Genomic DNA, 21,019 nt, shown 5'->3' with positions numbered 1-21,019 from the left:
ACTTTCAGTATGTAGTCTAATACAGCAACTCATTCAAAAATAAATAGGCTCTAACTTCTCCAGAGTTATAGGGTCTGAGATACTAATGTCACATTTGGGATCTTACATAAACTCTGCTGAGTCATAATGCCGGGATAAGATCACTCTAACTTGGGCAGATGGAGTCATGTAAACAAAGTGTGATCATGTTTCCAGTCTGCTGGGCAAGAGCGTTATTGAATTATGTTTGGTTTCAGCAAACAGTACCTCGAAAATAGCAATAAAGATCTGAGGTTTCACTCCAGCCCTGGCAATGTCATCACAACTTTGAGTATGCCTTTTGATTAGAGCCAGGCAAAAATGACTGAGCTATATCCATGCATAAATACAACAGCACCCCATCCTGAGAGGTCCTGTTAAAAGATTAAAGTATGACTAAGGTCACTTACAATGCCATTTGCCATTTCATTGTCTCCATTTTAACTAGCTTTGTTACCATGGTTACATAACAAGCCATTGGTCAAATACCTCTCCCATTACATAATGATGAAGGGACCCGACCAGACAGACATGTGGATTAAGGGTTATGCCAATGCCCTCTGTCTCACTATTTAAGGACCTTTATTTCAGCAAATGCTGCATAATTAAAACAGGGAGAATTAATTTCATCAGGGCGAAAAGATGATTGTCCAGTTTCAGAGCGAAATGTTCAAAAAGTGAATGGGCTCATTTCCAGGGCATTGAGTTCTGAAAGAGCACTTGTGACCATAAAAGGTTATGATTCTCAGTGGCCTTTGTGTTCTTTCCCCTGAGATGACCAGTAGAATATCCTAAGGGGAATGTGGGAGTAGGGGGGGGCTAGCCTATATCTACTGTGGCGTGCAGGGAGTAACGGTCATCGTACCATACCTTGCTGTATGGAGGGAGCTCTCAACATCTGTTTATAGTACGAGTAGTACAGGCCACATTCTGTCCGAAAGGAGATTTCACGCTCAACTTCCTGAAATATAAGTTGAGATGGAAATACATTAACAAAACATGAAACAATATAGAAAACAAAAGATGAGTTCCTCATATGAAAAACAGGTACAGTACATTTGGAAAGTATTCAGGCCCCTGGACTTTTCCCACATTTTGTTATGTTACAGCCTTATTCTAAAATGGATTAAACACCCCCCCCCCCCCCCCATCAATCTAAACATAATACCCCACAAAAAACATGTTTTTAGAATTTTTTGCAAATGTATATAAAAAAAAAAAATGAAATATCACATTTAAAGTCAAGGGGTCTGAATACTTTCCGAATGCACTGTATATGGCAAAACGTTACAGAAAAATGTTCAATGCATGTACAGCCGTTAATACCATCTGGGCCATAAACATTTTGACTACAATAGACAGGTGCAGTAAAAATGTTTGGTTAAGAATGAGAAAGTGAAATATAATGTCCTCCCCTGAGACATCGTGCTGGATACGCTACATTACTGACGTCCTGTGGGAAATTACAGATAGTATGAGGCCTGCTAATGGACGCACACGGGAAGAATATAAAAGAACCTTATAGAATTCAAAAAAGAAAAACTGAAAACGTAACCACAATACAGCCCCTCCAACATTTGCAACATTGAAACAATCTCCAGTGGCCACATAGTAACGAAAATACTGGGAGTCGGGATGACAGACATGAGACAGCCTAGTTAAATAAAGGTTAAATAAAATACATTTAAAAAGACAGGCAGGGAACTTCTTTTTTTTTTTTTTCTCCAGACAGTCGAAATCATGAATCAGCATCATGATTGTGGATATATACAAAGAACTATCAATAGAGTGATTGTGTTAGCTGTGTTGTTTGCTAGCTCCTCTAAATAACAGTGTCCTGAAGAGAGAGCACATTTTCTTTGCCAGCTGAAATCAAGCATCATTAGCTCCATGTTATATGATGTATCCAAATAAATGTCACTAGAAAACAGCTTAAACAAACGAAAATGCAGCTACTCTGCTGTTACTATGGCTACACTGTTTGACTTGACTGTAAATTTGCCGTAGTTTGCTAGCTAGCAAGAAAAGGATAAGAACGTTGCCAGCCAGTATGGCAACCGAACCGATAGAACAAACAACCAGCAGGCTTGAGTAGCAACCCTAGATTTGTGTCCGGACTATATCTTGTGGAAGGATGAAATAGTATGAATAAATTCATCAAAATAACATTTTAATGAAAATATGTAAAATGATTATTTGAATATGTTGGTAACCCGTTGTATAAAAGTGATAATGCCCTCAGAGCCGGTGTTTGGGGGGATATATTGGCACCGTTTGCCAGCCTTCGACTTCGTCTCGGGCCTAACAACCCCCCTGCCAATATATCTCCCAAGCACCGGCTTTTCTGGCATTATCACTTAAATAAATGGTACCGCAGTCGAGTATCTGACCAAATCGAGCGTCTAACCACATTTCACAATATTTTAGTTCTGGGTTAACAAAGATTATCTTGCCAATGACCATTTCTTCAACAGTTTAATATTTTAAAGAATGTTAACCTGTATTGCAAGTACTTTTCTGAAAAGGCAACATCATCCCATTATACAAAAGGGGTGTACCGGGCTCCCTGTCAGGGTTGATGACATCAGCAGAGCACAGCTTACCTTGAGGTGAGAAAACCACAGCAGGTTCTCATGTATGGAGTAAACACACCAGGCATGAGCCAGCCCAGTCAGCACAGCCAATACCAACCCTGCTGCTATGACAACAGTCTGCCAAGGCCACAGAGGTGGAATGCTCAGACGGTACCAATTCTGGGAATCTCTCCCAGAGTCTTCTCTTTCACTGACCCTTAAACCCCCTCTTGCTTCACCACAACTTTCAGCAGACACATCATCCCGAGAGATGCCCCAGTAACTCGCCAGCTTGCTCAGTCCTCTCTTGCGTATTTCCATGTCTGGATGCAGGGTTTCTCATGCACGTCTTGTCTCTAACATTCAGCAGTCACCCACTGATGAGAACGTACCCAGGTGGAGTCACGATAAGAACCTCTCCATGTGACCAAGGTTTACTCCCAAGCTCACTCCTCTCACGGTCCAGCAAACAGTCTGAGAAAAACAGGCCACTCACTCTGTTTCTTTTTTCCCAGTCACTCTTTTTAACTGCCCAATCTGTCTAATAACCAGTTGATTTAAAAAAAATAAAAGAAAGCAATCAGATTAGTTTTACAAGGTCATTAAAAAGCCCTTAAAAGCAAAACAATCTGCAGCAAACACGTCAGAGGGACCAGCTCGGTCCGTGATCTAGAAGAAAACTGATATTGACGGATAGGGAAGGCGAATCAACCCACAACTTGTGACCTCTCGGCACATCTATAAAAAAAAAAAGAGAAAGGAAATAGCCATAGACAAAAAGCCTGGAACACCATTTGGAAAATGTTAAGATGTTTTTTCAGACCGCTTAAATATTTCCAAAAGCGGAGTGAGAGAGAAGTGGACTGAAATAAGCTCCGGTAGGTGCTATAACTGTCACCGACATGACTTCACACGTGATGAATTTAGTAGGCCTGGACGCAGCTGCCTCTCTGTGAACAGCGATGTCCCATAGGAAATAACTAAGTGACACGCCTGCATTTCAGAAACACTACCGTAACATTCAGTCAACGCTGAGCCAAAACTGACCCAAGCACATACTGGACTGTGCTTAAAAACCATATGGAATCATTAGACTCGGTCTCTTTCAAAACGAGCAGACTACCAAACAAAGCAGACATGGCCGGCATTCTCCCATGCAGCCCTCTGAAGTCACAATAGATTAACTGCAACAATCACCACTGACTCCACTGGCACCAAGAAATGAAAATGAATCACCAGCATGTTTTAGTCCCCACTAAACCCTGATTCAGTCAAGAGGCTTCCTGAGGAAAGCTGATGAAACATAAGGAGAGGAAAAAAGTGGATCATGTCTTTATCGCATTGTTTATCCCGGTCATGGTGATCTCTACCCGACGTCAGAACAAAGCATGAATCATATAAGGTAGTCCCGGTAGTCATAGGATACCACTGTCGTCTAGGCTGTTCAGTGTTGTTGCTTTTTCCAGTGTGGATTTAATAGAAAGCCACAACTAGAATAGCATTAACAGGCATCAGGCATCAGGCGTCACACACACACACACACACACACACACACACACACACACACACACACACACACACACACACACACACACACACACACACACACACACACACACACACACACACACACACACACACACACACACACACACACACACACACTTTTCTGGGAAACTGCTAGGCTCACAATGTGCAGTGATGTCATCCTCCTGAACACTGTGTTAAATAAACACATGGAGTTTGAATAGAGGGGAGTCGCTGCTGCCAGCTCTGTAAAGTGACCCGTATATATTATAAATGAGAACATCTGTCTACCTTCTCTACCTTCACAGATAGACAGAGGCAGAGAACTGGAAAACAACACAAAGACAAGAAACCGAATAGAATCAAATGTGTGAATCCCACGCAGGTTAGCTCAATTAGGTGTGCGCTTAGATTTCCATGACACACTGGCAAATTATTCACAGCTTGGATGCGTGTGTGAGCTGAGTCGGGCTGTGCATTTGTGTGGGAGGTATACACCTGGACTCTCAGAGAAAACACAGCACCGGGAGAAGAGAGCAACGTGATGGAAAACCTGTTGAATACCACTGCTCATGACAAAATCAACGCCCGAGAATTATTGAGGAGGGAGGCCTGACAATAAGCTCAAAATGTGGTCCATCTAATGACGTCCCAGACCACAGGAAAGGCACTTCACGTCAGACTGAACATGACATACTAGCTTTGGACAGAATCATATGTTCTTTTATACTGTTCTGGAAGGTTATTTTACTGGCTCAGGGTGGATTTGGTAACAACCGTTGGCTTGAATTTCATGACTTTGGTTATGTAAGGTGTGAAAAGTCGATCTGATTTGAAAGACGTGGAGAATCCATCTGTCTGTTTCAGCATGAGGTGCTTACGACATTAGGAAATCCAACGAAGGACATAGATCATAACTCATGATTTATCATATAAGTTACACTTCATCAAGATCTCTTCCTTTCTAAACCAAATTCGTTATTGCTAACAACTTGACTATCTGATTTTCAACGTGAACTTGACGAGGGGTGGGGTGCAGGACAGTCAAGTAACAACGGTCATACAGAGAGGCCATCTTCGGGGTAATCTTCGGGGATTCTCACCTTAATGTTGGAAAACCACAGGTCATTTTCGTGCAGCGTAGCCACATAGATGCAGCACAGCATGCCAAGACTAATTCCCACAATCCAACCTATGGCAACCCATAGCACTGTCCTCCATGTCCATATGCCTGAAGAGAGAATAACATAACACAAAACAATATTAAATGTCTCCATTGATAGCCTATACAACTTTGTCTAAACAAGGTTCTCGTCTGTATGCATGTTACGTTGACCAATGTGACACCCTGCCTAACAGGGTGTTAGGGATGACCGAGGAGGCAACAAAAGATACTGAGATAGGGTGCAGAAAAACCAAAGTGCTTTAAAATAGAGACAAATTATAAATTAATTGAAATGAAAAATGTCTCAACTTTTTAAAAAAAGGTGCAGGAAGAGAGTGTGCATATATCAACTGACAAGAAGGTGTTTGACAGAGAGTATATATAGGGAGTGGCCAGTGCCATTCTCTACCTGAAGGCAGGTTTGCAAACATTCATTTTAAATACACATGATACATGATATGAAGTGTGAATGTACTGATCAAATTTTAAATACATAAAGTTATTTTAGCATTAGCAGTACACAAAATCAGTGAATGAAAAGGTACTTCGCTATTTAAACACGTCAAGGGAAAAGAGTTCCCCCGCAGTGAACAGGGGGTTGACATTTCCCAACGCCTCTCCAGAAATATACTTGAGTATCAAAATTCAGCTCGGACCTCCTTTAACAGAACACAACCGGCATCCATGATGCGCAGACATGGAGCCGGTAACCGCAGAGACACGCACAGAGGTAAACATGACATTATATAGAACCTTTACTGTTTGTTGATAATGATAATGGTTAACTGATAAAAGTTAGATGGAGTGAAATTACACCAGTGACAATGTAAACCATGAAGCATGCATTCAACAGAGAAACAATGATAACAAATGGCAAGATTGTATTTCTGCATCTCTGCAATGAAGTTACGTATGGTATATAAGAAACAAAAGCAATGTGTCACGTCCTCATTTCTATATTATGTGTATCAACATGTGTATAGTGTAAAGTGAGTGCTAACGTGCATAAATTATAAAGGATATCTGTTCGGCAGGAGTTTTTACTGCGCTGTCCTCGGTGTGGCCTTCACACACTCCCCCTCCAGCTGTCGGGCCACCGGGGGAAGGAAATCAGCCGTGGCATTGTCCTTGCCAGCGACTTGGCTGATTGTGAACCTGTAGGGCTACACGGAAAGGTACCAGTGGGTGATGAGAGCATTCGAGTCCTTCATCCTGTCCATCCACTCCAATGAGAACTCCAAGGAGATGGAAACTAAACGAATCCAGAGCCAACTTGACTGCCAGGCACTTCTTCTCCACTGTCGAAAACAGAGCCTCCCTCGAGAACAACTGATGTAGGCAATAGGATGGCAGTCTCCCGGCTCACCCTGAATATCAGCTCCTGCACCACACTCAGAGGCATCGGTTTGCACGGTAAAAGTATTGTCAAAATCAGGACTGTACAGCACAAGTTGCTTACTCAGAGCTTCATTGACATCCTTGAAGGCTGTCTCCGCCTCTTTTTTCCACTGGACCTTGTTTAGACAGGTTTTCTTTGTCAGATCTGTAAGAATGGCAGTTCTGGCAGAAAAGGTAGGGACAAATCTGCGGTACCAACCTGACATTCCATGGAACAACCAGAACCAGAAGGTCTTGGTCTGGGGGAGAGGACATATCTCAATGGCCTGGACTTTCTTCACCTGGGGCTTGATGATGCCATTCCCGATCACATACCCAAGGTACTCAGTCTCAGTCTTGGCAAAGGCACATTTGGATGTGCTGAAAGACCACCTTCAGATGAATTTCCCAGGTGGAGCTGTGGATGACAACATCATTGATGTAGGCAGAAGCAAAATCTGACAGACCGGATAGTACCTGATTGATGAGCTGCTGAAAGGTGGCAGGGGCTCAGTGACATCCAAACGGCATGTCAAAAACACAAAAACAGTTAACACTTTCGGGAGTACAGAAAATGGGGCGGCAGGTAGCCTAGTGGTTAGAGCGTTGGGCCAGTAACCGAAAGGTTGCTGGATCGAATCCCCGAGCGGACAAATAAAAAATCTGTCGTTCTGCCCCTGAGAAAGGCAGTTAACCCACTGTTCCCCGAAGACGTGGATGTCGATTAAGGCAGCCCCCCGCACCTCTCTGATTCAGAGGGGTTGGGTTAAATGCAGAAGACACATTTCAGTTGAAGGGATTCAGTTTTACAACTTAAGTGGCGAAAGTAAGATCTGCCGAAAACGCACAGAGAACAATAATTATTCTGTCAAGGAAAATATATATTTTTAAATAGAGGCTTACTAACACAAAAGAAACGTCACAGTGTGTAAATGATAACACCTTAGTGCAGGAAATGAAGAATTTGATTAAAATGCTGGAAGTGAATTCTGGAATTCAACGATTAACTAAACAAATTAGCAAAAGCTGTGTGCATTGAGGAAATAGAAGCCTGTCTGCAATAACACTTATGTTCAGTGATTTAAGCAAATAAATGCCTGCACTATTAATTGAAGTTGTATGGCACCACAATTTGGTCCTATGGTTCATGTGAATAAGTATTTTTAGCTAATATGCATCTACTGGTATAGCGGAACACGTCATTTTCTCAAACTCTTTAGGGACTATTGTGATGAGTCCAAAAACCACATTTGGAATGAATATTACTTTTAGTCCATGAGAATACGTTTGATATTTTTTTTTTTTTAAGCATTAGTGTTATAGTCAAAAAAGGTTCATTCTTAATAGTTTCCTTATTTTTTAAGATATCAATGCCAAACTTAACATGGTTCATCGCGGTAGTCTTTGATGACCTTTACACGTTTCAAGTTAATAGGCCATTGTGAAGTGAATTTACATGTATTTATTGGTGTTATTTGGACTTACGGTTCATGAGTTTTTAAAGGTTTTCCCCAAAATCTATCCCAACGCACCTTAAGGCAAATGTGTGCATCATGAGGAAAGACACCTACATACTAAGTTTAAAGTCTATAGGTCAAACAGGGTGGCAGATATGAGGGTTTAAGTGAGACTGCATATAAACAGCACCAGGTATAAGGCCAACCGGTGCCATTCTGACCAAGTCACTCATGGTCTCTAGTTTGTGTGTGCCAAAAGTAACCAATCTATGTTTGAGATATTTGACCATGTCAAGGGAAAATAAAATCTAAGAATAACAATAGTTATTAGCAATGTTATTACCTAAATACACTGAACAAAAATATAACAACAACATGAACAACATTACAGTTCATATAAGGAAATCAGTCAATTGAAATACATTCTCTAGGTGCTAATCTATGGATTTCACATGACGGGGAATACAGATCTGCATCTGATGGTCACAGATGCATTTAAAAAAATAAAAGGTAGGGGCAGGGATCAGAAAACCAGTCAGTATCTGGTGTGACCACCATTTGTCTCATTCAGCACGGCACATCTCCTTTTTATTTTGTTGAGTTGATCAGGCTGTTGATTGTGGCCTTGTCCCACTCCTCTTCAATGGCTGTGCAAAGTTGCTGGATATCGGCGGGCACTATAACACGCTGTCGTACACGTCGATCCAGAGCATCCCAAACATGCTCTGATCACAACTTTGACATCAGCAAACGGCTCGCCCACACAATGCCATACACGCTGTCTGCCATCTGCCCGGTACAGTTGAAACTGGGATTCATCCATGAAGAGCACACTTCTCCAGCGTGCCAGTGGCCATCGAAGGTAAGAATTTGCCCCCTGAAGTCAGTTATGACGCCAAACTGCAGTCAGATCAAGACCCTGGTGATGACGACTAGCACACAGATGAGCTTCCCTGAGATGGTTTCTGACAGTTTGTGCCAAAATACTTTGGTTGTGGCTGGTCTCAGATGATCCCGCTGGTGAAGAAGCCGGATGTGGAGGTCCTGGGCTGGCGTGGTTACACGTGGTCTGCGGTTGTGAGGCCGGTTGGACGTACTGCCAAATTCTCTAAAACGACGTTGGAGGCTGCTTATGGTAGAGAAATTAACATTAAATTCTCTGGCAACAGCTCTGGGGGACATTCCTGCAGTCAGCATGCCAATTGCACGATCCCTCAAAACATGGAGACATCTGTGGCATTGTGTTGTGTGACAAAACTGCACATTTTAGAGTGTTTTTTTTATTGTCCCCAGCACAAGATGCACCTGTGTAATGCTGTCTAATCAGCTTCTTGATAATCCATCCACCTGACAGGTGTGGCATATCTTGGCAAGGAAGAAATGCTCACTAACAGGGCCGTAAAAAAAATGAGTGCAAAATTTGAGAGAAATAAGCTTTTTGTGCCAATGGAACATTTCTGGGATATTTTATTTTAGCTCATGAAACATGGTACCAACACTTTACATATTGCGTTTCATATTTTTGTTCAGTGTAATATCAATAAGCAAGATCAGGTAGACAGCAGTCTAAAACATAAGCAGCAGAGACATCCAAATAAATGTCTGTAGTTAAGCACAAGGAACTGAATCACATGAGCCTATTAGGCTATAGAGACATATTCACTGAGTATACAAACATTAAAAACACCTGCTCTTTCCATGACAGACTGACCAGGTGAATCCAGCTGAAAGCTATGATCCCTTATTGTTGTCACTTGTTAAATCCACTTAAAAATCAGTGTAGATGAAGGGGAGGAGACAGGTTAAAGAAGGATTTGTAAGCCTTGAGACAATTGAGACATGGATTGTACAGTGGCAAGAAAAAGTATGTGAAACCTTTGGAATTACCTGGATTTCTGCATATATTTGACATAGATGAAGATCAGATCAAATTTTAAAGTCACAACAATAGACAAACACAGTGTGCTTAAACTAATTTCTTGTCTATATTGAATGCATCATTTAAACATTCACAGTGTAGGTTGGAAAAAGTATGTGAACCCCTAGGCTAATGACTTCTCCAAAAGCTAATTGGAGTCAGGGGTCAACTAACCTGGAGTCGAATCAATGAGACGAGATTGGAGATGTTGGTTAGAGCTGCCTTGCTCTATGAAAAACACACAAAATTTGAGTTTGCTATTCACAAGAAGCATTGCCTGACGTGAACCATGCCTCAAACAAAAAAGATCTCAGAAGACCTAAGATTAAGAATTGTTGCCCTGCATAAAGCTGGAAAGGGTTACAAAAGTATCTCTAAAAGTCAGTCCACGGTCAGACAAATTGTCTATAAATGGAGAAATTTCAGCACTGTTGCTACTCTCCTTAGGAGTGGCCGTCCTGCAAAGATGACTGCAAGAGCCCTCCTTCAGAATTGTTTTATTTTACCTTTATTTAACTAGGAAAGTCAGTTAAGAACAAATTCTTATTTTTAATGACGGCCTAGGAACAGTGGGTTAACTGCCTTGTTCAGGGGCAGAACGACAGATTTGTACCTTGTCAGCTTGGGGATTTGAACTTGGAACCTTTCGGTTAAGAGTCCAACGCTCTAACCACTAGGCCACGACTAGGCTACGCTACCGCCCCATCGCATGCTCGATGAGGTTAAGAAGAATTCTAGTGTGTCAGCTAAAGACTTACAGAAATCTCTGGAAGATGCTAACATCTCTGTTGACGAGTCTACAATACGTCAAACACTAAACAAGAATGGGGTTCATTGGAGGACACCATGGAAGAAGCCACTGCTGTCCAAAAAAAAACATTTCTGCACATCTGAAGTCTGCAAAAAAGCACCTGAATGTTCCAGTAGCACTAAATATTCTGTGGACAGATGAAACTAAAGTTGTGTTGTTTGGAAGGAACACACAACACTATGTCTGGAGAAAAAAAAGGCACAGCACACCAACATCATTCCAACTGTAAACTATGGTGAAGGGAGCATCACGGTTCTGCTTTGCTGCCTCAGGGCCTGGACAGCTTGCTATCGTCGATGGAAAATTAATTCCCAAGTTTATCAAGACATTTTGCAGGAGAATGTATGGCTGTCTGCCAATTGAAGCTCAACAGAAGTTAGGTGATGCAACAGGACAAAAGCCAAAAGTAAATCAACAATAGAAAGGCTTGAACAGAAGAAAATACGCCTTCTAGAGCGGCCCAGTCGGTCCTGACCTCAACCCAATTGAGATGCTCAAGAGAGCGGTTCACACCAGACATTCCAAGAATATGTTGGAACTGAAACAGTTTTGTTAAGAGGAATGGTCCAAAATTCCTCCTGACTGCTGTGCAGGTCTGATACGCATCTAGAGAAAATGTTTGGTTGAGGTTATTGCTGCCAAAGGAGGGTCAACTTGTTATTAAATCCAAGGGTTCACATACTTTTTCCAACCTGCACTGTGAATGTTTACACGATGTGTTCAATAAAGACATTAAAAATCATACATTGTTTGTGTGTTATTAGTTTAAGCAGACTGTGTTTGTCTATTGTTGTGACTTAGATGAAGATCAGATAATATTTTATGATCAACTTATGCAGAAATCCAGGTAAATCTAATGGGTTCACAAACTTTTTCTTGCCACTGTATGTGTGCCATTCAGAGGGTGAATGGGCAAGACAATAAATGTATGAGCCTTTGGTAGTAGGTTGAAAATGTCCATGAAGACACCTGCCAGTTGGGCAGCACATGCCCGGAGCACACGTCCTGGTAATCCATCTGGCCCCGCAGCCTTGTGTATGTTAAAATAAGGTGCGGGACCAATTTATCACAATATACTCTACTTCAGGCGAGCAAAATCTAGAGACTTCCTTAGATTTTGTGCACCAGCTGTTGTTTACAAATATGCACAGACCGCCCCCCCTCGTCTTACCGGAGTGTGCTGTTCTATCTTGCCGGTGCAGCATATATCCTGCTAGCTGAATATCCATGTCATCATTCAGCCACGATTCCGTGAAACATAGAATATTACAGTTTTTGATGTCCCGTTGGCAGGATATTCGTGATCGTACCTCGTCTAATTTATTGTCCAATGATTGTAAGTTGGCAAGTAGTATTGACGGTAACGGCAGCTTTCCCGGTCGCCTTCTCTGGGTCCTGACCAGGCATCCGGCTCTTTGTCCTCTTTACCTGCGTCGCTTCCTCTTGCAAATAACGGGGATGTTGGCCCTGTGGGGTGTTTGGAGAATGTCTTGTTGTAGAAAAAATGTGAGTGATCGCTGTGCTGATATACAGAAGCTCTTTTTTGCCGTAAGATACGGTTGCAGAAACATTATGTACAAAATAAGTTACAAACAACGCGAAAAAAAACACATAATAGCACAATTGGTTGGACACCCGTAAAACTGCTGCCATTTCTTCCGGCGCCATTTTATTCTCGTGGACAGTCATGATAGTGGGAAGCATTGGAGTCAATATGGGCCAGCATCCCTGTGGAAGGCTTTTGGACACCTTGTAGTCCATGCCCCAACGAATTGAGGCTGTTCTGAGGGCAAAAGGGGGGGGGGGGCGTATCATATCTGCTTTCACTGGACATCTTCATAGGTTTAGAAAACTATCAGAAATAAACAGTACAACGCGGAAGCATCACTTAGCAATGGCTATGGAGGAGAAATTGGCGCTCTCAGAACGTTCAACCGCATTGGCTGAACTCTCTCTATATACTGTATATTAGAGATGCACCGGAATTACATTTTTGGGCCGATACCGATCTTTTCCTTGCACAAAAAAAAAACGATAACCGATACATACAGTGGGAAGAACAAGTATTTGATACACTGCCGATTTTGCAGGTTTTCCTACTTACAAAGCATGTAGAGGTCTGTAATTTTTATCATAGGTACACTTCAACCGTGAGAGATGGAATCTAAAACAAAAATCCAGAAAATCACATTGTAGGATTTTTAAGTAATTAATTTGCATTTTATTGCATGACATAAGTATTTGATCACCTACCAACCAGTAAGAATTCCGGCTCTCACAGACCTGTTAGTTTTTCTTTAACAAGTCCTCCTGTTCTCCACTCATTACCTGTATTAACTGCACCTGTTTGAACTCGTTACCTGTCTAAAAGACACCTGTCCACACACTCAATCAAACAGACTCCAACCTCTCCACAATGGCCAAGACCAGAGAGCTGTGTAAGGACATCAGGGATAAAATTGTAGACCTGCACAAGGCTGGGATGAGCTACAGGACAATAGGCAAGCAGCTTGGTGAGAAGGCAACAACTGTTGGCACAATTATTAGAAAATGGAAGAAGTTCAAGATGACAGTCAATCACCCTCGGTCTGGGGATCCATGCAAGATCTCACCTCGTGAGGCAACAATGATCATGAGGAAGGTGAGGGATCAGCCCAGAACTACACGGCAGGACCTGGTCAATGACCTGAAGAGAGCTGGGACCACAGTCTCAAAGAAAACCATTAGTAACACACTACGCCGTCATGGATTAAAATCCTGCAGTGCACGCAAGGTCCCCCTGCTCAAGCCAGCGCATGTCCAGGCCCGTCTGAAGTTTGCCAATGACCATCTGGATGATCCAGAGGAGGAATGGGAGAAGGTCATGTGGTCTGATGAGACAAAAATAGCGCTTTTTGGTCTAAACTCCACTCGCCGTGTTTGGAGGAAGAAGAAGGATGAGTACAACCCCAAAAACACCATCTCAACCGTGAAGCATGGAGGTCGAAACATCATTCTTTAGGGATGCTTTTCTGCAAAGGGGATAGGACGACTGCACCGTATTGAGGGGAGGATGGATGGGGCCATGTATCGCGAGATCTTGGCCAACAACCTCCTTCCCTCAGTAAGAGCATTGAAGATGGGTCGTGGCTGGGTCTTCCAGCATGACAACGACCCGAAACACACAGCCAGGGCAACTAAGGAGTGGCTCCGTAAGAAGCATCTCAAGGTCCTGGAGGGGCCTAGCCAGTCTCCAGACCTGAACCCAATAGAAAATCTTTGAAGGGAGCTGAAAGTCCGTATTGCCCAGCGACAGCCCCGAAACCTGAAGGATCTGGAGAAGGTCTGTATGGAGGAGTGGGCCAAAATCCCTGCTGCAGTGTGTGCAAACCTGGTCAAGAACTACAGGAAACGTATGATCTCTGTAATTGCAAACAAAGGTTTCTGTACCAAATATTAAGTTCTGCTTTTCTGATGTATCAAATACTTATGTCATGCAATAAAATGCAAATTAATTACTTAAAAATCATACAATGTGATTTTCTGGATTTTTGTTTTAGATTCCGTCTCTCATAGTTGAAGTGTACCTATGATAAAAATTACAGACCTCTACATGCTTTGTAAGTAGGAAAACCTGCAAAATCGGCAGTGTATCAAATACTTGTTCTCCCCACTGTATGTGGTAGTGTGTACCGGTGCTCGACCAGTCGGCAAAAGCCAACATCATCCACGACAGAGAACGGTTGATTGTCAAGGGCAATGAATTCCATTATCTTGGCGTTAATGGATTTCACCTTTGAGTTGTCTCGCTGAAATGTTCTTACTCTTTCAAATGACTGCTGGACTTGAACTTGTTTAGTTGTTGGAAGAGTGCGCTTAGTATTTTTCTGCTTTTGTTCTGTGTAGCGCTGTATTTTTTACGTCATCTACCTATGTTATACAGGTATGCACGTCAGCTTTGACTTTGGTTTTGCACATTGCCGTTAAACTAGACATCGGCCAATGCCGATGTTGGCATTTTTAGCTAATATCTGCCATTTCTGATATGCTCACCGATATATCGTGCATCCTTACTGTATAGAGTTGAAGTCGGAAGTTTACATACACCTTAGCTAAATACATTTAAACTCAGTTTTTCACAATTCCTGACATTTAATCCGAGTAAAAATTCCCTTTCTTAGGTCAGTTAGGATCACCACTTTATTTTAAGAATCTGAAATGTCAGAATAATAGTAGGGGGAATGATTTATTTCAGCTTTTATTTCTTTCATCACATTCCCAGTGGGTCAGAAGTTCACATTACACTCAATTAGTATTTGGTAGCGTTGCCTTTAAATTGTTAAACTTGGGTCAAACGTTTCAGGTAGCCTTACAAGCTTCCCACAATAAGTTGGGTGAATTTTGGCCCATTCCTCCTGACAGTGCTGGTGTAACTGAGTCAGGTGTGTAGGCTTCCTTGCTCGCACACGCTTTTTCAGTTCTGCCCACAAATTTTTTATAGAATTGAGGTCAGGGCTTTGTGATGGCCACTCCAATACCTTGACTTTGTTGTCCTTAAGCCATTTTGCCACAACTTTGGAAGTATGCTTGGGGTCATTGTCCATTTGGAAGACCCATTTGCGACCAAGATTTAACTTCCTGACTGATGTCTTGAGATGTTGCTTCAATATATCCACATAATTGTCCTGCCTCATGATGCCATCTATTTTGTGAAGTGCACCAGTCCCTCCTGCAGCAAAGCACCACCACAACATGATGCTGCCACCCCGTGCTTCATGGTTGGGATGGTGTTCTTCAGCTTGCAAGCCTCCGCCTTTTTCCTTCAAACATAACGATGGTCAGTTCTATTTTTGTTTCATCAGACCAGAGGACATTTCTCCAAAAAGTAAGATCTTTGTCCCCATGTGCAGTTGCAAACCGTAGTCTGGCTTTTTTATGGCAGTTTTGTAGCAGTGGCTTCTTCCTTGCTGAGCGGCCTTTCAGATTATGTCGTTATAGGACTCGTTTTACTGTGGAAAAATATACATTTGTACCGGTTTCCTCCAGCATCTTCACAAGGTCCTTTGCTGTTGTTCTGGGATTGATTTGCACTTTTCACACCAAAGTACTTTCATCTCTAGAAGACAGAACGCGTCTCCTTCCTGAGCGGTATGACGGCTGCATGGTCCCATGGTGTTTAGACTTGCGTACTATTATTTGTACAGATGAACGTGGTACCTTCAGGCATTTGGAAATTGCTCCCAAGGATGAACCAGACTTGTGGCGGTCTACAATCTTTTTCTGACGTCTTGGCTGATTTCTTTTGATTTTCCTATGATGTCAAGCAAAGAGGCATTGAGTTTGAAGGTAGGCCTTGAAATACATCCACAGGTACACATCCAATTGATTCAAATGATGTCAATTAGCCTATCAGAAGCTTCTAAAGCCATGACATAATTTTCTGGAATTTTCCAAGTTGTTTATAGATACAGTCAACTTAGTGTATGTAAACTTCTGACCCACTAGAATTGTGATACAGTGAATTATAAGTTAAATAATCTGTCTGTAAACAATTGTTGGAAATATTACTTGTGTCATGCACAAAGTAGATGTCCTAACCGACTTGCCAAAACTATAGTTTGTTAACAAGAAATTTGTGGAGTGGTTGAAAAACTAGTTTTAATGACTCCAACCTAAGTGTATGTAAACTTCTGACTTCAACTGTATAGCTCTGGTTCAACATAATAATCTAATATTGAATAAACTACTTTTGCTTTCAGATGCCATTTTTAACAGAAATAAGCTGTAGAAACAATATCAAAGTGATCTCTCCTCCCGTTTCAGTAAAAAGCTGATGGATGGAGCTGGAGAAATGTAACCACTCTCAAAGTTATGGATGCAAGGACTGACCATCCATGATATCAACATGAAAGTTTTAACCATGTTTTGAGGTTATATAGTGTTTGTTCATATTCACTGTATCACATTAAAGAAATGTATATATTGGGTTCTGACGTGGTACGGCAGTTGAACTAAACTCATGAGGCATTCATAAGTTGTATTCTTTAAGAATCAAACGGGTACATATCATTAATAATTTATAAATCCCAAAATGGATATAGCAACTGCTGATTGCCCCATTAAAAAAATAAGTTACAGGGGAAAAACAATACAGTAAGTCTGCTCACCAAACAGATGTGTTGTGTCATGGGGTAAAAGGTAATTCATGCGCAATCAAGGAATGGGCAATGTATTGACAATTGAACATTTTGACATTTCCAAACAGGCAGAACCTAATCCAAACTAACATCAATATATTTTATTGAAAAGAAAGATAAGAGAAGATAAGACTGCCCCTGCAATTTCAAGTAGACCTCTGCTGTGGGGTAATGTTTCTCGTCACCATGGACATACCGGATACCAACTTTAGAGTCTTGGTCCCACATGTGGGTAGGAACCCAACCTATTCTGCACCAGTCTGCATTCTGCCGGTGTCTACCAGTGCCCTGACAGCCTGGACATTGAGTGAAACAGCAATGTCCCGCAAAGGGGGATTCTCACCCTGCTCAATGACCTTTGGCCTTGGCACAACACACGTGGGCTACTTTGGCATTGTTCCTGGGGCACAAGGGCTTAGTATGACCTTCCTGACCATACTGGTAACACATGGGAGCTCTGCCTGGGGGCCTAGAGATAGGGCCTTGAATAAAATGACTATCCCCAGGAGTGATAGGCTTGCCTATGGCTGGAGTAGTCTTTAGGTTCTGGAAGTTCTTTGGCAGCTTGCCACTTGGCATAACTCCAGGGTTGGTCTCGGCATCGGGCGACCACAAAGGTGTTAGCATGGGCTGCAGATTCAGCAGTGGTTGCCGTGTCATGCTTCCTGGTCCACGCATACAGCTCCAGCATGCCGAGGTGCTGTTCAAGGATAATAGTCTTTCCTACTTGCATCAGTCTTGTTAGCGGGCGGCACCCACTTCCCATTAAAGTCCTTCAAAAGGACATAGAGCTCCTTGGACGTCTCCTCTGGCTCTACCTCCAGGGAGCGGAAAAGCTGTCCGTAGGTCTCTGGGTTGATACTGTACTATGCTAGGACAGCCTTCTTTAACTTTAGCATTGACTAGTGACTCAGTAATGTCCATGTGAACATAAGCACTCCTAGCCTTACCAGTAAGCAATGTGATCAATCTGATTGCCCTGTCTGCTTTTGTCCACCGACATAGTATTGTAAATCTCTCGAAAGTGGTTAGATAATGTCATCATTGTCATTTAACTGCTTTAACCTGGACTCTTGGACCCGATACGGACCTGTACGTGGACTTGGGTGAGTTGGGGAAGGATACTGGTCAGTCTAATCGGGTTTAAGGTCATCAGGGCCCAGAGGGCCACCAGGGAGGGGGCCTGCAGCTCCTAGGTCAGTGTCCCTGCCATCGACCTCAGAAGAGCCACCTAGTGCCTGGTCAGGGACAGGGGTCATCCTGCTCTATTCCTCCAGCTGCAGAAGCCTGAATTGGTGCTGCATTGCTTTCCACCTTTGCGCCTGTCGATCGGCCTCCCGATCCAGCCTGATGTCGCACACCTGAACAGGAGGGTCAACTCCTCCAATGAGGTCCCACCTGGATTGTCTGGTATGGGCTCTCTTCATTCACCTCCGTCTTTGGCCACACCTTCCACATGGAGAGGTGGTGCCGGTCCTGGTTTGTCCCTTTTCGGTCCCATGGTTTAGTTCTCTTGTTTTAGTTCTCTTGTTTTGTCCAAAACAAAAAGAGAAAAAATGTATCTAAGCTAAACTACCTCTACTCAGTGCCTTCTACTGGTCGTCCCACCACTGCCACCATGTTAGGGATGACCAAGGAGGAAACAACGTAAGGGTTTTATTTTTCAAATTTGCTAAATACAAATGATGTCTAGCGAAAATAAACCAAAGTGCTTTAAAATAGACAAACCGGATAAATTAAGTCTCAACTTTTAAAAACCCCCAGCAGATCTAAGGTGCAGGAACAGAACGTACATAGCTTAACTGACAAGGGACAGAGAGAATATATGGGGAGTAGCCAGTGCATTCTCTACCTAAAGGGAGGTTCGCAAAACATTCATTTTAAATACACATCGTCATGAGCTAAAGTTTAAAACGTATTGATCAGATTTTAAATAGTTATTTTAGCATTAAAATCAATGAATGAAAGGTGCTTTGCTATTGCTATTTTAACACGTCAAGGGAAAAGAGTTCCCCCGCGGTGAATAGAGGGTTAGCATTTCCCAACGCATCTCTGGAACCATACTTCAGTTTTGGAATTCCGCTTTGACCTTTCCCAGAACACGGCCGGCATCCATGCTGTGCAGACATGGTGCTCGTAACTACAGCGACACGGCGGTAAACAAGACATTATATTAGAACTTTTACTGTTTGTTGATAATCACGGTTAAATTAAAGTTAGATGGAGTTAAATTACACCAGTGACTGTTACAATGTAAGCTATGAATCATGCATTCAGCATAGAGAAATGATGAGAACAAATGGCAAGATAGTATTTCAGCAATAAAGTTATGTATGGGTTATAAGAAACAAAAGCAATGTGTCATGTCCTCATTTCTATATTATGTGTATATGTAACTGGGATCGTTGTGCTGCTAACAGCTTAGCTTCCTCCACTGTCCGACTGCCCCATACTGGTCTCAAACCAGTGAACCTCTGCTTCGCAACACGTGACCACCCTCCTTGACAACATTCAAATGGGTGGAGACACACATTAAGGTACCAGTTGGATGGCTGCATCAGCAAAATGTAAACACTGAGCATGACACTAACCATCTGAAGACCTCTCTAAAGGCTCTGCTGAAGGGTTGAACCTCTGGTTCAGGACTTCTGGACCAGGCTCCTTACTTCCTTTGCTGCCCTTCCTCTGCCTAAGGGCAGTCATGGTGGCTCACTGAAAAAGGAGGGGCAGCTATTAGTCTTTCACACAAGATAGGGACGTACACACACAGCCAAGTACATGAACTCCTCCACGGAGTTGAGACCAGGCTAGATTAAAAAAATATATATATATATCTCTGACTCCTTCGATTCTCTAATTGCTATGCGCTGATACATAAACATGTTTAATTCTTAAACCCTTACCGTGTACCTATGTTTATCCTGTTGTTGAATGCCTTTGTTTGCTGACATCCATATTTTTTAATAAAACGTTAATCAAATACAATCAGACTGTTTCCTCATTGCTGTTGCTCTAAGATAGCAACTCGGCACACCTGCGAATTGACACTCAACTCAGTTGTATTTGATTAACATTTTATTAAAAAGTATGGATTTCAGCAAACAAAGAAAGGCACACAACAAGAGGACAAACATAGGTACATAGTAAGTGAATGTACATTTACACCACACAGAGAGAGAGAGAGCAGAACGTACATTTAAATGCCTAACATGCGAAGAGGGAACCATCCATTCAAACACAATTTTAAAAAAAGACCAGTTAAAACAACATCAGTGTGATGCTGCGAGACTGAATGTGGCTCATTGCCTCCTTCAGTAGGCTATTGTCCAATGATATCCCATCCTATATAGGCTATGGATTTGGAATCATAATGTATAATGCAAAGTATCTCTCATATTTATCATGTGTCATTGTATAGGTACTATTGACTTAATTTGAACAGCAAACAATGTTTACACCGTTACCCCATGGGTCGGACTGCAAATTCAACGTGTCCCCCGATGTCATCTATCGAAAGTGTGTCGCGTCTCCATCGTCCTATGCTACCGTTACAATTTTGCAAAAAGAAAAACAACTAAACACAAAAAAAATTGTGGTAACCCATGAAAATCCGCAAAACAAACTACACAATTGTCTCATGCTTTTCATTCATTCGCTGTGTTCATTCATTCACACAGGCCTGGGTTGCAGCGGCATTTCCTACTCACGCCGCTGCTAGAATGTAATGAAATATCAGATCCCATCACTCGCTAATCTCGGTCTCTTCGAATGGACAGCATCAGCATCGGTTTCATGCTCGCTCGATAATGAATTTCGCTTTTGATAGCAACAAAAAGGATTTGATTACACTTGTTCATACATTTAAGCCTCACCCTCGACCGTGCTTGCAATCCCTTATCGGATGTCCAAAGGTTTCTACTCTCTCCCTCCCACGGACACTTGATACATGCGTAGAGTCTCTAGTTTAGTCGAATACAGGCTTGAAACAACGAGAGAA

General features: G+C 42.3%; 1 protein-coding gene across 9 annotated transcripts in view; it reads right to left on the bottom strand.

Annotated features, from left to right (window-relative positions):
- Positions 1–21,019, bottom strand: part of LOC139562916 (protein C-mannosyl-transferase DPY19L3-like) — a 37,899-nt gene extending 16,880 nt beyond the window's left edge. Inside the window, exons 1-4 of one of the 9 annotated variants that reach the window (XM_071381080.1) lie at positions 20,895–21,019; positions 19,614–19,734; positions 5,222–5,349; positions 889–979 (exon numbers count right to left, since the gene is read on the bottom strand). In XM_071381080.1, coding sequence (XP_071237181.1) covers positions 889–979; positions 5,222–5,349; positions 19,614–19,725 — 331 coding nt within the window. In that variant the 5' untranslated portion in view covers positions 19,726–19,734; positions 20,895–21,019. The other 8 variants (XM_071381079.1, XM_071381082.1, XM_071381081.1 and 5 more) reach the window with 8 other exon arrangements.

Source organism: Salvelinus alpinus, chromosome 33 (assembly GCF_045679555.1).
Source record: "Salvelinus alpinus chromosome 33, SLU_Salpinus.1, whole genome shotgun sequence".
Classification (NCBI taxonomy): domain Eukaryota; kingdom Metazoa; phylum Chordata; class Actinopteri; order Salmoniformes; family Salmonidae; genus Salvelinus; species Salvelinus alpinus.
The sequence above is the reverse complement of the archived record's forward strand: the minus strand, read 5'-3'. Positions and strand labels throughout refer to the sequence as shown.